The sequence below is a fragment of the Jaculus jaculus genome, chromosome 8 (genome assembly GCF_020740685.1).
Source record: "Jaculus jaculus isolate mJacJac1 chromosome 8, mJacJac1.mat.Y.cur, whole genome shotgun sequence".
NCBI classification, from domain to species: domain Eukaryota; kingdom Metazoa; phylum Chordata; class Mammalia; order Rodentia; family Dipodidae; genus Jaculus; species Jaculus jaculus.
Genome location: NC_059109.1, coordinates 76,785,823 through 76,802,943, shown reverse-complemented (window position 1 = coordinate 76,802,943; position 17,121 = coordinate 76,785,823). Strand labels below are relative to the sequence as shown.

Here is a 17,121-nt window from a genome sequence, read left to right as displayed (position 1 = left end):
TATGACAGTGTCCCACAAGAACTCCCGTTGGCGGGTTTCATGTGTGTCCAGCTATGGCTTGACTGGACACAACAATGGCTTAGAGTGAAATACCCCATCCTACACATCTCCTTTTCATTTCTTTGGTTTTCTGAAAAGAATAAGGCTTGGATAGGGCACAAATGCCTTCATTTCTGAGTATTAGTTACATTTGTACTGCTGAATACAGTGATGAAATAGCTCTCCGAAATTATTTTAAAAAGAAAGGGAGGTTAGTGTTTCCTATCCCTTCGATGCCCTCCCCTCCCTCTGGCAATGGTACCATAAAATTCTACTTCCTAAAAGGCAGACAAAATGGCTGAACCTTCACTAGACTCTTACAGAAAACACCTGAACCACAAGACACTGGACAGTGTAGGATCAAGTCTAACCTAAATCTTCTACATCTTCCCTCCCTCCCTCTCCCCCTACTTCCCCTCTCTCTCCTCTCAAATTCTTGTATATTAGTTATATTTTTCGACATTTTCTTAGTGGGCATTGACCTGTAACCCCCACTACCAGCATGGGGCTATCATCCACAATGAGCTTTTGATCAGAGAAACCAACAAGGTTTTCTAAAAGAATGACAGACTTCTGTCAGAGTACTTGATGACCCACCAAAGGTCAGTGGTAAGACCCTATTGCTGAAGACTCCATAGCAGCTGACACGTAAAATGGAATGGCATGGCTGGAAGCCAGGAGAGAGTCAGTTCCCAGACAGTCAGTGTGTCTAGTGCCAGAAGGTGCTACATGGGTGACTTGGGGAAACAACCAATATCTGTCCAAGCAACTCATGGTCCAACCTACTTAGCAACAACTAACCTGGTGTGATGCCCACACAAATGCAATAGTGGCACACAGCCATGGTGGGGAACCAACTGCTCTTGATTTGGCTAACTGATCCACTCAGTGGTACGGGACCCATAGCTGGAGCTGGGAAACAAGTCAGAACCATATCCAAACATAAGCCCACTCTCCAATATCAAGCTACCATCAATCATGGGTTACAAGAGGGCCTACACCTATTAAACTCTCTATCAAAAAAGTGTTATCTCAATTTTCTGGGTGCTAACTTACTCTCCATTGGAGAATCTGCTTCTCTTTTTCAGATAGATGCAGATCCTAAGGAGAGAGCTGCCCCAATATACCTCAAAAGGGGCCCGACTGAAACTAAGGAAAATTTGGCAAAACAAGCAAGGGTGCTGTTTTTCTGATGAACCGGATACCAGCACAAAGGGGAAGGAGACCAACACAGAGAAAAATCAACTCTTACCAAATCAGAGAGCCAGAGCCTCAGAGGCCCCCAACACCTCAGCACTGAAGCAGACCAAAAATGAACCCAATATGGCTCAGGGAAATTTTGCAGAAGAGGGGGCGGAAAGAATGTCAGAGTTACACGTTGGGTCATGATATGCAGAGACATTTATTGTACCAATAACTGTGGGCTAACTCCACAATGCATGACCCATTTACATCAACAAGGAGGGGCCATTGGGAGGGGGTAGGTCATAGATGAGCCTAAACAATGGTACCAAACTGCCTGTATTTCATGAAAAGAAAACTAATAAATTTAAAAAAAGGAAAGAAAGGCCTGGAGAGATGGCTTAGTGGTTAAGTGTTTGCCTGTGAAGCCTAAGGACCCTGGTTCAAGGCTTGATTCCACAGAACCCACGTAAGCCAGATGCACAAGGGCGTGTATGCATCTGGAGTTTGTCTGCAGTGGCTGGAGGCCCTGGCTCACCCATTCTCTCTCTCTCTCTATCTACCTCTTTCTCTCCGTCTGTCTCTCTCAGATAAATAAATAAATAAACAAAAAAGAAAAAAAGAAAGAGAAAGTATTCATTTAGATCATGGTTTCAAAAGGTTTATTCACAGCTGTTGGCTCTGTGTTCTTAGAAAGAGCATCACAGGCAGAAGTGTGGTGGTGAGGGGGTTCACCTTACGGTCATAGGGAGGAGAAAGAGAGAGTGGCACTAAGGCAAAGGCCTCCACAGGTCTGACTCAGTGACCTACTTCCTCCAACTAGGCACCACTTTCTAAATTCCCCAAACAGTGCCATGAGCATCCAGCACAACAGCCTGTGGGGGACATTTGATATTCAATTCATCACAGTCCTGTATGACTTGTTGGCCATCTGCTATATTCAAGATATCACAGCTCTCAGCATCTACACTGGCAGCAGTACCAGCATCTGCCTAGAATTCAATAACATTGACTTTTTCTCTATTTGATTTGTACAATTAACTTCTGAATGCAGGAGATCTTATTTCTTTTGCTTTGTGGTAAAATAAGCTCCTTTGTCTTGTATTCAAATAGTAGATATTTAAAGGAAGGAGTGTTCTCACAGGTTAAGGTGGATTTGATAAACTCTAAAAACAAAGTGTTACTGCCAAAGCTTTAGGAAACCTGGACTTACTGCAACCATTCTTATCCCATAAAATCTCAATTTCTTAAGATCTCAGGAAAAGATAAGCAGTGCACATAGTTACTGTGCTATCTTATTCAAAATCATTTCCAGTTTTCAATACTAAATACCCAACCCATGCATCTTCTCCACATGGCCCTCAGATACAAATGAATCTCATTTTCCCTCCCTCACTCCACATGGGTTTTTCTCTTGTTATATTAAGGACCTTCAAAACAAGATGTGGTTCTTATTCATACTGCACATGTCTCCATGAGGGTCTTTGGAACCATATTTAGCAGATGTCTCCATCCAGGAATAAGGCAAGGACAATGCTGAGTGGTTGCAAATAAAGAAGCCCAATGACCAGTCCTGATGTTTAATGACCCCCACTGGGTGACTTCCATTTTTGGTGTGGGGTATGTGTGTGTGTCATGTGCATGTTTGTATTATGTGGGTGTATGTGTGTAGGTGAGTGCACATACATGTGTGTGAGTGTGTGTGGAGACCAGAGTCCACATGGGGTACATTCTTTAACTGATCCATTGCCTTATTGTTTGAGACAGGGTGTCTCATTGAACTTAGAGATCACCAATTCAGCTAAACTAGCTAGCCAGTGAGCCATAAGAAATCCCTGTCTCTGACTCTCTAGTGTGGGATTACAAGCACATGCCACTATGCCTGGCACTTTACATGGGTACTGGAGAGTTTGATCCCAAATCCTCAGTAGATAAAAAATATGATACATACAAAAATATCACATGAGGGCTGGAGAGATGGCTTAGCGGTTAAGCGCTTGCCTGTGAAGTCTAAGGACCCCAGTTCAAGGCTTGATTCCCCAGATCCCACGTTAGCCAGATGCACAAGGGGGTGCATGCATCGGGAGTTCGTTTACAGTGGCTGGAAGCCCTGGCATGCCCATTCTCTCTCCCTCTATCTGTCTTTCTCTCTGTGTCTGTCACTCTCAAATAAATAAATAAAAAATGGACAAAAAATATTAAAAAAAATATCACATGAATGTAGCTATGGTAAGAAATCAACACGGAAGACTGAAAAAATGGCTCAGTGTTTATGGTGCCTGCCAGCAAAGCCAATGGACCTAGGTTTGATTCCCCAATACTCATGTAAAGCGAGATGCACAAGGTGGTGCCTGTGTCTGAAGTTTACTTGCAGTGGCTAAAGTTCCTGGTGTACCCATTCTCTCTGTCTGTCTGTCTCTCTCCTTCTCCCTCAAATAAATAAATTAAATTAAAAGAAAGAAATCAACATGGAAAAATGGATGAGATATATAGAAACATGTACATAAAGAAAGACACAGTGGCCTGTTGTTCCAGCCCTCAGGGATCCAAGACAGGAAGATCATGAGTTTTAGCCCAACTTGGGCTACATGATAAGAACCTGTCTTGGGGAATGGAAGAAGTTCAGAAGGGAAGGAAAGGGGTAAGAGTCAGGGAATGAAGAACAGAAGAGGGAAGTGAAGAGAAATGACAAAGACAAAGAGAAGAGAAGAAAGAGAGAAGGGAAGGGAAAGGAAGTAAAAAGGTAGCAGCTCAATTCGTAATAGCTAAAAGCTGGAATCAACCCAGATGTCCATCATTAGAAGAATGGATAACAAAGATGTGGTATATCTACACAATGGAATTCTATACAGCAGTAAGAAAAAACGACATAAAGAAATTCGAGGAAAAATGGTTGAACCTGGAACAGATCATTCTCAGCGAACTTACCCAATCACAGAAAAAAAAAAAAATTGACACATAGTCTCACTCATCTGCAATACCTAACCTGAATCTGCCCAAGATGCCTTATATACCCAGCAAGCACATCATGGACTAGACAATAAGATGGATGGGAGGGCGGGGAGGGAATCAAAGGGTGGAAAACAGTAATCCGGACCCAAACGGCAATGGTACCATAAAATTCTACTTCCTAAAAGACAAACCAAATGGCTGAACCTTCACTAGACCCTTACAGGAAACACCTGAACCACAAGACACTGGAGAGGGTAGGATCAAGACTGACCTAAATCTCCTACATCTTCCCTCCCTCCCTCTCCCCGCTATCTCTCTCCTCTCTAACTCTTGTATAGTAGTTATGTTTCTCCTCAATTTCTTAGTGGACACTGACCTGTAACCTCCACTTCCAGCTTGGGGCTACCATCCACAATGAGCTTTTGATCAGAGAAACCTACAAGGTTTCCCAAAACAATGACAGACTTCTGTCAGAGTACTTGATGACCCACCAAAGGCCAGTGGTAAGACCCTATTGCTGAAGACTCCATACGTAGCTGACGCATAAAATGGAATGACATGGCTGGAAGCCAGGAGAGAGTCAGTCCCCAGACAGTCAGCGTGTCTAGTGCCAGAAGGCGCTACATAGGCGACTGGGCGAAATGACCAAGATCTGTCCAAGCAACGCATTGTGTAACCTAATTAGCAACAAATAACCGGATATGATGCCCACACAAGTGCAATAGTGGCACACAGCCATGGTGAGGAATCAATTACTCTTGATTTGGCTAACTGATCCACTCAGTGGTACTAGACCCTTAGCTGGAGCTGGGAAACAAGTCAGAACCATACCCAAACACAAGTCCACTCTACAATATCAAGCTACCATCAATCACGGGGTATAAGAAGGCCTACACCTATCAAACTGTCTATCAAAATTAAGTGTTATCTCAATTTTCCGGGTGCTAACTTACTCTCCGTTGGAGAATCTGCTTCTCTTTTCCAGATAGATGCAGATCCTAAGAAGAGAGCTGCCCCAACATACCACAAAAGGGGCCCAACTGAAACTAAGGACAACTGGCGAAATAAGCAAGGGTGATGTTTTCCTGTGAACTGGATACCAGCACAAAGGGGAAGGAGATCAACGCAGAGAAAAATCAACTCCTACCAAATCAGAGAGCCAAAGCCTCAGAGGCCCACAACACCTCAGCACTGAAGCAGACCAAAAATGAACCCAACATGGCTCAGGGAAATCTTGCGGAAGAGGGGGTGGAAAGAATGTCAGAGTTACATGTTGGGTCATGATTTGCAGAGACATTTATCATACCAATAACTGGGGGCTAACTCCACAATACACGACCCATTTTCATTAACAAGGAGGGTCTAATGGGAGGGGGTAGATCACAGATGAGCCTAAATGATGGTACCAAACTGCCTGTATTTACTGAAAAGAAAACTAATAAATTAAATTAAAAAAAAAAAAACAAAGTCCAACCCCCTCCTCCAAATCCTCACACATTATAAAGGAATGTGACTTATTTATCAATATGGCTGCCTTATGAAATACACAAAAAAGGAAGTTACAAAATGTACTGCTCTCTTTAAGATGTGTTTAAAATTGTCATGTAATTTATGCTTATGCCATACTTCAAGTTGAAATAGACACATTTCAATTCATATAAACATGAGGTTACTGACCTCTCTATTGGACAGCACAGCCCAAGAATATATATTAATAGCCCTTTTTCAAATATAGTTTAATGAATGTACATAAACTCTTCATTGGGATCCCCAAATGTTAACCTCTTGTGTAACTCTATAGATGTAAAAATCAGAAAATTAACTGCATTATAACCCTGCTATCTAATTTATAGATATCATTCAGAGCTGACAAGATCAGATTTATCATATGTTACATTTGTGTTTCCTTAATCTCCTTCAGCCTAGGAAATTCCTCGTTATAATTCTTCATCCTCTAATTATTTCATGATCATATCACATTTGAAGAGTATTGATAAATTATATCATTGAATGTCCTTCAGTTTGGGTTTGTCTGATATTTCCTCATGATTAAACTTAAATTACATTATTTGGAAAAAAAAATGGGGGGGGGAATACATGAGAATGAAAGGGAAAAGAAAAAGGAAAGAGAAAGGGGTAAAGTAAAGAAGAAAAAAGATGAGAAAGGAAATAAGAGAGTTAGATGTAGACATAACACATGCATGAACATATTTCTCTTACACAGCACTAAGTCTACATATATGTGCACACACACAGTACTGGGAGTTTCAAATTCAGTATTCGCATGAAGATCAGAGCAGGAGAGATGGTTTTCCATACAAGATGTCATAGGTGACACTAGGTATGACTGAGACTTCAGACATTTTAGTAAGCCCAATAGTGGAGAGTGTCATCGTGCCTTGATGCAGGTGTGGGCTGGTAGCACTAATAAAATCCCAACCCCACAGCAAGCCACACCAGCCATAAGTGTTCACAAAGACCTATAATGAATACCGGTGAGTGCATGTTATAATTATCACTGCTTTCAGGTTAGTAGTCATACAAGAAGCATCAGTATTTTCCTGTAAGGGGACCCTAGAGACCTTAGGAGCCCACAATGGCAGGAATGCCTGAAGTGAATAAGTCACCCCATAACCAACTGAAAATGGATACTAAATATTTTAACTCTAAATTTGGTTTCCTACTTGGAAATGAGAGGCATTAAATCCAAATTATATGGAAGCTCAAAGAGTAAAACAATGCAAGGATGAATTAAAGCTAGCCATACACTCCATGAGCTACTGCAAATGGAATCATCAGGTTAGTGTGGGGAAGAGGTAAATAAGGCGGACTGAAGCATCATTTAATAAAGGAGTTCATAATTTCATTTAACTGCTTTATTTAATTTTAGTTGAGAGAGAGAGAGAGAGAGAGAGAGAGAGAGAGAGAGAGAGAGAGAGAGAGAGAATTGGTGCTCCAGGGCCTCATTTTCTGCTGCCACCTTATTTCAACTATATACATTTCTCATGGGGCAAAGCAGACACATTTGCACACAGGCCATGTTAGGCAAATCCCAAGACTCTGAAGTCAGCCATATCTAGCCCCAAACATCCTTCTCCTCTCTCCCTATCCCAGTGAGCATGCTCTCCTGTCTTCCTATCCCAGTGATCACCCTCCTCCTCTATTCCTACCCCAGTGAGCATGATTCTGCTTTCTTACTATCCCAGTCATCATGTTCTTCCTTTCTTCCTATCACAGTGAGCAAGCTCATCCTCTCTCCAAATTCCAGTGAGCATTCTCCTCTTCTCTGCAGATTCCCCTGAGAATTCTCCTCTTTTCTCCAGATTCCAGTGAGCAAGCTCCTCTTCTCCCTACATCCCAGTGAGCATGCTCCTCCTCTCTTCCTATCCCAGTGAGTCTGCTCCTCTTCTCCCTACATCCTAGTGAGCATGCTCCTCCTCTCTTCCTATCCCAGTGAGTCTGCTCCTCTTCTCACTACATCCCAGTGAGCATGCTCATCCTCTTTTCCTATCCCAGTGAGTCTGCTCCTCTTCTCACTACAACCCAGTGAACGTGCTCCTTCTCTCTTCCTGTCCCAGTGAGCAAGCTCCTCTTCCCCCTACATCCCAGTGAGCATGCTCATCCTCTCTTCCTATCCCAGTGAGTCTGCTCCTCTTCTCACTACATCCCAGTGAGCATGCTTCTCCTGTCTCCAAATTCCAGTGAGCATGCTCCTCTTCTCCCTACATTCCAGTGAGCATGCTCATCCTCTCTTCCTATCCAAGTGAGCGTGCTCTTCCTCTCTCCAAATTCCAGTGTGCATGCTCCTCTTCTCCCTACATCCCAGTGAGCATGCTCCTCTCTCCAAATTCCAGTGAGCACGTTTCTTCTCTTTCCCTATCCCAGTGAGCATGCTCCTCCTCTCTCCAGATTCCAGTGAGCATGCTTCTGTTCTCTCCTCATTACTGTGAATATGATCTTAATCTCTTTCCATCCCCACATGGAGCACATGTTCTCAGGACTGTAGCTGCAAGTCTTTACGGATGCACCTATCACATTTTAGTTGTGGGATTGTGAATGTTTTCAAAGTGAATGGACAGGGTTGGAGAGATAACTTATCAAAGAACTTTTCTGCAAGGCCTACAGACCCAGGTTCAATTCCCCAGGACTCATGAAAGCCAGTTGCACAAGATGGTGCATGTATCTAGAAATTTTTTGCAGTGGCTGGAGGTCCTTGCATGTCCATTCTGTCTCTTCCTTTGGAGTGTTATAGCCAGCGCTGCCATGTAAGAGCTCAGCTCACTCCCCTGTTGCTATTTTCCACCTGCTATGGCAGAGGTGATGTCTGGCCACCACTCATACCATGCTTTCCTCTATCATCATCAAAGTTCCCATGGCAACTATCAGCCAAAATAAAAACTTTTCTCCCATAAGCTGACTTTGGTTGGTGCCAGCAAAGAGGAAGTAACTGCAATATCATGCTCCTTCCACTTCCTTCTAGAAAGCCTTGACCCAATGTAGTAAGTGCATTGAAGAAGATGGGCTGGAGAGATGGCTTAGCAGTTAAGCGCTTGCCTGTGAAGCCTAAGGACCCCGGTTCGAGGCTCGGTTCCCCAGGTCCCACGTTAGCCAGATGCACAAGGGGGCGCACGCGTCTGGAGTTCGTTTGCAGAGGCTGGAAGCCCTGGCACGCCCATTCTCTCTCTCTCCTTCTATCTCTCTCTCTCTGTGTCTGTCGCTCTCAAATAAATAAATAAATAAAAATTAAAAAACAAAGAAGATAACCCACAGGTTAGGGATGAAGGGACCATGATTGTCCAAAGTCATCCTTTGTTCATTAGGAAAGACATACCACCTGAAACCTTCTGTTGTCTGTAGTTTCTGGTGGTACTTGTTTCTGGATGTCAGAGGGTTGAATAAACTTTACAGCCAGCCATGAACAATCTCAAACCAAACCAATTTGATACTTAGAGAAAAAGCAAGTAAAAGGTTTTTTATTTCTTTTTTTGTAAATTAATTTGATTTATTTACTTAGAGAGAGAGAGAGAAAGAGAGAAAAGAAAGAAAGAAAAAAGAAAGAAAGAAAGAAAGAAAGAAAGAAAGAAAGAAAGAAAGAAAGAAAGAGAAAGGAAAGGAAAAGGAAGAAAGGGCATGCCAGGGCCTTCAGCCACTGCAAACGAACTCCAGATGCATGCACCCCCTTGTGCACCTGGCTTATTCAGGTCTTGTGGAATTGAACCAGGGTCCTTTGGCTTTGCAGGCAAGTGCCTTAACCAACTAAGCCATCTCTCAAACCCCCAGAGGTCTTTATTTCTATCTGTCCCTGCCATATTGATAGGAACACTAAGACTTCTGATCCAGTCTCTCTGGGCATCAAGCCAGAAATTAATTTCACATTTCTATCAAGGCAATATGCACTGAAACAAGAGAGGCCAAAGCTTCCTTGCTTACACTTAACAGGCCATCCTGTAGACCAAATGTCCAAATATAGAGTTGGTTTCATTCGCCACTTATGAAGACACATGCCTAGAACTCTGCTTATAACTCTTTCCACAGTCATTGAATGAGGAGACTCATATTTCTTTTCTAATATTTAGGACACCTCTTTTCTTGAGTCAAAAATAATCCACATTCACTCAGTAAGAGAATGTTCAGAAATACTGACAGAGGAAACAGACAGAGAAGTGAGGAGGAGTACTATGACAGGTCGGGTGTTCACTCTTACCATAGGGAACACCACCCTAGGCCAGCTGTTTTCCCTCATCATGGAGGAACACTGCCGCAGGCCAGGTGTTCACAGTTATCATGAAGGACCACTGCCCCAGGATGGGTGTTCATACTTACCATGGAGGAACACTGCCCCAGGCTGGCTGTTCACACCAACCATGTAGGAACACCCCCCCAGGCTGAGTGTTCACTCTTATCATGGAGGAACACCACCCTAGGCTGGGTGTTCTCCCTCATCATAGAGGAACATCACCCTAGGCCAGCTGTTCACACTAACCATGGAGGAACACTGTCCCAGGCTGGGTGTTCACACCAACCATGTAGGAACACTCCCCAGGCTGAGTGTTCACTCTTATCATGGAGGAACACCACCCCAGCCTACGTGTTCAGACTTACCAAGATGGAACACCACCCCAGGCTGAGTGTTCACACTTACCATGGAGTAACACCACCCCAAGTAACACTTACCATTGCAATTTCATGTCCTGTATTCAGTGGCCTTGCAGCCCGAGTATGTGGAGTCTTCAGCAATAGAGTCTTACCATCTATTCCTGATGGGAAACCAAGGGCCTCAGCAATGGCCTATAATGTTTTGGGGGCATCAGGGACCACCCTGGCCAACAACTCACTGGAAGGTATCCCATCCCTGGCAATGAAAAATTTCTAGAAATGATGTACGGCTCCTTAGAGTTCCATTGTCCAAAACTGGAGGATTGCATATGATTTATTTATATCCTCTTAGATTTTGATTAGCCCTTCCCCCACCTTTCCTTTACTCAATCTCTTCCCCTGACCTAATCTATTCTTCTACTTATATATGTCCTGTATTCATCTGGAAACAATGTTTGTATTGTCCTATGATCTTTTTATTATCAAATGTTATTCATCACCACTTTGAGAACCCATATTTTGAATTGTTGCCACTTTAAAGTGTCCAATGCTTTTATGCTATTCACATTCATACAAAAATCATAACTACTTAATTTTATAATATTTTATTTCACTTGAAGAAACACATACCTATGAACAGACACTGTCTTTCTCACACTCATCAGCTCTGGATCTATCTCCTGTACCTATGAATGTGCTCACTGCAGACATTTCATTAAACATGTTCTGATTTAATACATATCTGTCATGTTCTCCTTGATTTACATAGCATAATACTTTCAAGAACTATTATGTTGTGAAATGTATCAATGATTCTTCTTTTCTCTACTGAATAATACTACACCTTATGGACATGCCACTTTTATTTTAACTATCAGATTTTTGGAACATTGGATTGCTCCAATACTTCGGCTGCTGTCACTAGTGGCACTGTGAATGCTTGTGTGCACCAGCTCCTTGTGCATGCTTTCTCAGTCTCCGTGGGAATAGAGTTAGTAGTAGAATTACTGTGCCTGTGGTAACTAAATTACTGCCTTCTGTTTCTGCATCATTTTAATAGTGTTTACCCTCATGTTTGCTGGTGTACAATGGTTTCCCACTTGTATTTTTAAAATAGATTTATATTTACTTATTTATTTATATATAGAGAGAATGGGCATGCTGGGCTTCTAACCACTACAGACTAACTCCAGATGCATGCATCACCATGTACATTTGGCTTATTCAGGGTTTGCAGGCAAATACCTTAACCACTAAGGCATCTCTCCTGTCCTCTCACTTGTATTTTTCTTCCTTGAAGGTTCTCTTCCACCAAACATTTTTACTGGTTTTCTTTTTGGCCTGGAGAGTCTGGTATCCATGGCTCCTTCACCTTAGTATCTTCTTAAGCTGTGGTGTTTCTTCTGGAATCCTCACTTTATCTGTATGACATGCTGCTGATTTTGAATCTGGGAACTCCACGAGCCTCTTCCTCATGCAGGAAACTTCAGAGTTTGTTGAGGCTTGCCACGACTTCCTTCTTGCAGAGGTATTTCTTCATGTCACTTGTGTTTGATCCAGCTAGGTGTACTTTCCTAAGACAGGTTCTCCCCATACTCAATGTAGCCTATCATAGTGGCCTGACAGAACCCTGCTGCCTTTATTTGGCTGTGGAATCTCCTGAGGCCTGTTTCAAGATGGTCTTGGTTTATCTTATACCCAATCTCCACTCATATACCTGCTCCCTTTTAAATAAGAGGCAGAACCAAAAGTGGCTTTTCCTTTCATCTGCACTTCATGATCATCTCTGGAGAATGTCACTAATGTGGTTGCCATGGGAACATGATGGCATGATGAGGATGGTGCATTACAACAGATGCTCTTCTCAGCCATCACCCCATTGGAAATTCTTCTTCATGTCTTCTCTTAGCAATGTGCTGAGATGTTTGTTGGCCACCATTCTTTCCTAACTCTATCTCTTTAAGTCCAGAAGACCAGTTAGGAGTGGAGTACACTATCTATAATAAATGGTTTTCCACTTTCCTTGGAAGTCTGCTATAGCCATGTGATTCCACTGCGACCAGATGCAAAAGAAGAAAAAGTGTTGTTCTAAAATAAGTTGTGCCCCTAAGATGACCACTTCCTATTACTTTTCTTTGATCTCCCATGCTGATGACAATGGCTGGAATTCCTGCAGACCCATTACTTGACAAGCATGTAAACCATGAGTTAACATGGTGTGAAAACTTGGTAGGTACCTGGGATCCCAGTGGTACTGGGACATGCAATATCAGACCTGGCTAGCAGCCCACTTTGTGGCTTCTGCTGTGTGAGGCATAATTATCCATCTTATTTAAGCCATTCTTACTTACCTCCAAAAAATTAAACAATCACACCTAATAATAACAAATATAGTTAGAAATGTGCTTGTCAGTAGCACACTCTAACTCTGTCTATAAATTCACAATTTCAACCACATATGTCTGTAGCTAAAATACCAATTAAATATCAATTACCTTTTATTTATTACAGTTACCTCATTATTTAAAATATATTTGTTTTAAAATGAAACACATTACCTCCACTAAGTGGAAAATCAGTACTGCATGGAATAAATAGATGATAATTTTGAAGAGGATTGAACTTTAACAATGTGTGCCTGCCTCTTTACTAATCCTTTGTGATAGATGGAGGCTTTAAAGACACACTGTCACCTAAAGGAGATGAACACCTCTCCAGACTACAGCCCTGATGGGGCACTAAGAAGTGTGCAAGTGTGTGTCATGTGAGTTTTCTTAACGTCACAGCTGTGTATCACTGAACCCCATAACTGAGAAACAGACCAAGAAAGTTAGAACGTGTAAACCAAAACAACATCTTAAGCAAAGCCTACCCCCATCATAACATTGTCTACTAAATGATACACTCTCCAGTTATTCTTAAGAAAATTATACCTCACTCAATTTCATCACTATCTGAAGTAATGGAGGGTAGCATTCCTTTATTCAATTTTCCACAGAGGGAAATGAAAAGTATGGAAGGAATAAAATGGCTGAGCACATTCATGGAGATAAGACATCTAAATGCTATATTTTCATAGTATGCATTGCACTAAGCACATGAAACATGTATACTCTGAGAAAATTCAAACAGACCAAATGGGCAAGTGTCTAAATCCATACTTGGCCCTCTCCTAGCTTCTCCACTCTCCCACACAGGAATAACAAGTGCTAACATTTTGAATCACCTTCCTGAGAGATTGCTGAGAAAACATCATTTTATGTGTTTGTCTTGAGACGAACATGGAAAGCCATTCCTTGATGATTGCATTTCGTTGGACTGGAATTCTGGGACTTCTTAGAATGTGTTCATTTAGACCTGTGCAGCAACACATTTATTAGCAAAAACAAGGACTCATTTCCAGACTTCACTAAACAAGTATTTATGGACTGGCTTCAATGTGCCAGATATTTCTTTAGGTTGGGGACACTGCTTCAAACAAGTCATTATTCCCACCCAAAGGACTTTCCAGTCTGTTCTTCCTCATTAGGCAAATTCTGCCCACTGACATGTAATGTCCTATATAATATGCATATTTATGTCATAAGATAGCAATTCATTGGTTGCGTAATTATATCACACACATTATATATGTACACATGTCTAAATATGCATTATGTACACATTCCATCATTTGGACCCAAAATAGGAAACTGGCATCAAAATCTCAGATGGAAGCCAGGCGTGGTGGTGCATGCCTTTTATCCCAGCACTCAGGAAGCAAAGGCAGGAGGACTGCCATGAGTTCAAGAGACTACATAGTGAGTTCTAGGTTAGTCTGGACTAGAGTGGACTCTACCTGCAAAAAAATCTCTTATGGGACGAAGGGTCTTGATATGGTATCAGAGTAATAGATCCCTCAGAGGAGCACCCAGTTATTCCATCCACAGTCTCCCTGACAGAGAGAAGAGAAAAGGAAAAGAGTCTATAAATTTGTGTGCTCAAAGGCAACATCCTACAAGCAACAGATAATCATATCAACAGCCAGGCAGTGTGTCCTCTCTGTGGACCTGAGAAAGGGAAGGGGCTTCCCTGGGAGAGACCTATACTTCCTCCTCTGTGCCAAACATAATCTCAACTAAATTTTAATCAGAAATTCAGAATCATGGGCTGGAGAGATGGCATAGTGGTTTACATATTTGTCTGCAAAGCCTAAGGACCCAGGTTTAATTCCCCAGTATCCAAGTAAAGCCAGATGCACAAAGTGGTGCATGCATCGGATGTCTCTCTGTCTGTCTCTCTCTCTCTCTTTCCCTCTCTCTCCTTGCAAATAAATAAAAAACAAGAAATTCAAAAGCATAAAAATAACCCCAAAATAGGTTATAATTATCCAAAAATCCCTTTGCATTTCCTGGACAACTCACACTACTATTAGTATCCATATTGGTAAATGGCACAAAAAAGCACAAGAAAATAAACAGGTACTGATTGAAACTCCCCTTGACTGTTCTATTCTTGTAGAGAATAAAAGTATCCATCCACCCAACCATCTGAACCAGTATTAGTTACTTTTCTTCTTTTTGTCCAAACCTGACAAGAAGCAATCAGAAAGAAGGGCTTATTTTGACTCATAGCTTAAGAAAAAATACAGTCTGTCATTGTGTGGAAGACATGATTGCAGACATGCAGCAAAATCTGGTCACATAAAATCTGCAGTTAGGAAGCAGGGAGCATACAGGAATTGGGGCCCACACAAGTGACCTGCAAGTTCCTCCAGTGAGGTCCAACTTTAAAGGTTCCACAACTTCCAAAATGGTGCCCCCATCTGGGGACCAAGTATTCCAACACATGAGCCTGTGGGAAACATTTCAGACTCAAGCCATACCATCCATCCTTCTATCCACCATTCATCCATCATCCATGCAAACTTCCACATATAGCCATCCTTCTGTCCATCCACCTTTCCATTTTTAACATTTATCTACTAATCTATCTGTCCATATATCCACCTATCCTCATCTTTGTCACCTATACAACATAAAAGGTGCCTTATGTGGGGATGGTACTCTTTTCCCAAACCTCCTCTTTGGCATGGATAAACTGAGCCATGAGCATGTTTAAGGTCACCATGTTCCTCTGTGTGGCACATAGCTACTGCAAAAACATCCAGGACAGAGCTCAAACAAGGACTTCATTCCTGCTCCCCCACCCCTGCCATTTTCATCACAGCAAGAAAAAAAAATTCAATACTGGGCCCAAGACTGGGCACAGACTAGAGTCATGGGTGGCCCAGATTCTCAAGCACCAATGCTGTGCAGAGGAATTGAAGTCAAACCATCCCCAAATTGGTTTCAAGTACTTCCTGGTAATGAAGGAAGAAACAAACAAGTAACATCTATCAGCTGAGATCCATTGCCTGTATATTAAAATAAAGAATAGGAAATGTAGTTTCCAAAATCTGAGCTGTAAAGTTTACATGCACTCCAGAAATAATACATTTTTTCCTAGAGTCATCCTTTCATTTTTTGTTCATATTTTCTGTAATATGAAGAGCCAAAAAGAAACCAAAAAAATGGCACACACACAAAAACCACATGTGACCAAACCAGGAATTCTCTAGAGACACAAATGCAGTTCTGGGAAAGTGGGATAGATCAAGAATGACTGAGCTTTCAAGTCTCTCTGCCCAACTGAGAATTGTGTTTCTAATTTGGTGGCTATCACAGACTTGGGTTTTAATTTCTCCCTAGAGAGATTCAAGAGTCCCTATAATGTCACAGCAGAAAGCTCACTATTCCATCAGAAAAGGCCATGCACAAACACATCCCCAAGGACCATGTGGAAATCTACACCCTGTATGTGACAGAACATGCACTCTTGTGTTGAACACTTGCAGAAAAGACCATGTTATCAGAGATAGCTGACATTCAGTTGGCATAGTTATATGAATTAAGACAAAGTCACAATGATATACAGCATCAATTGTGGTTAAATGCCACCACATAGAGAAGGCCTTGTGGGTGACAGAACTACTGTAGTTCCCCTGTGAACAGTAGCCCCATGTTCCAAACTGCAGGACTCTACCGATCATACCTGGACACACTAAGAACAGACTCACACCTGATGCAGACTATAGTGGAGATGGCTGTGGGCAGCATAGGGAGAATCCAAAGCCACCATCTCAGCTAACCTGAGCCCAGCAAGGACCAGGTGGAACTTACCTGTTTTCTGAGCCAGCAGATTTCTTCTGACAAACGATCACAGCTGGAGCATACTTCCCCATGTACTCTGAGCTCTGTTTGACATCCCATACAGAAGGGCTGCTGGCTCTCACACCAACGATGCTCACCCCTTTCTTCACTTTGGCCCTGTTAGAGACAGGAAGTTATGTCTGAGACCTCTGGGAAGTTCTTGGGTCAGCACTAGTATGGGAGATAAAGAGAGCTCATATGTACATTTGTAGCATTGTAGGTGTGAGCTCATTGGGGAACAGGGTTTAAGCAGAAATTTGTACTTGTCTTGAAATCCATCTGTGTGGTGTTTTCAGTTATTACTACATTTACTGAAGGGGCTGTTGACTGTATATTGTTCTTGAGTGAGCATTATTTACACAAGGAAATAGAATATCACTGGGTGTTTAAACCAAAACACAAAAATACCTACTTGAAAGCCATAGATAGGCTAGGGAAAATAATGGAACCAGTAAGCAAGCTAAAAATACAAAGCAATATTTATAATGAGTGTTCTTCACAGTGAAGCAGACCCCATGAACAATGTACTCTCCAATTGTCCCAGTCGCATCCAAGTTAAACTTGGGGAGCTGAGGCTCAGACAGGTGAAAGGATCATGTGGAGATACTGGGATCTCACTTCT

The 17,121-nt window shown here is 42.1% G+C and overlaps 1 protein-coding gene across 1 annotated transcript in view; it reads right to left on the bottom strand.

The window, feature by feature from the left end:
• Tmem132d (transmembrane protein 132D) overlaps positions 1-17,121 on the bottom strand; it is a 769,582-nt gene that overhangs the window by 379,017 nt on the left and 373,444 nt on the right. The window contains exon 3 of the mRNA XM_045157859.1: positions 16,470-16,616. Coding sequence (XP_045013794.1) covers positions 16,470-16,616 — 147 coding nt within the window. The remainder of the gene's footprint in view (positions 1-16,469; positions 16,617-17,121) is intronic.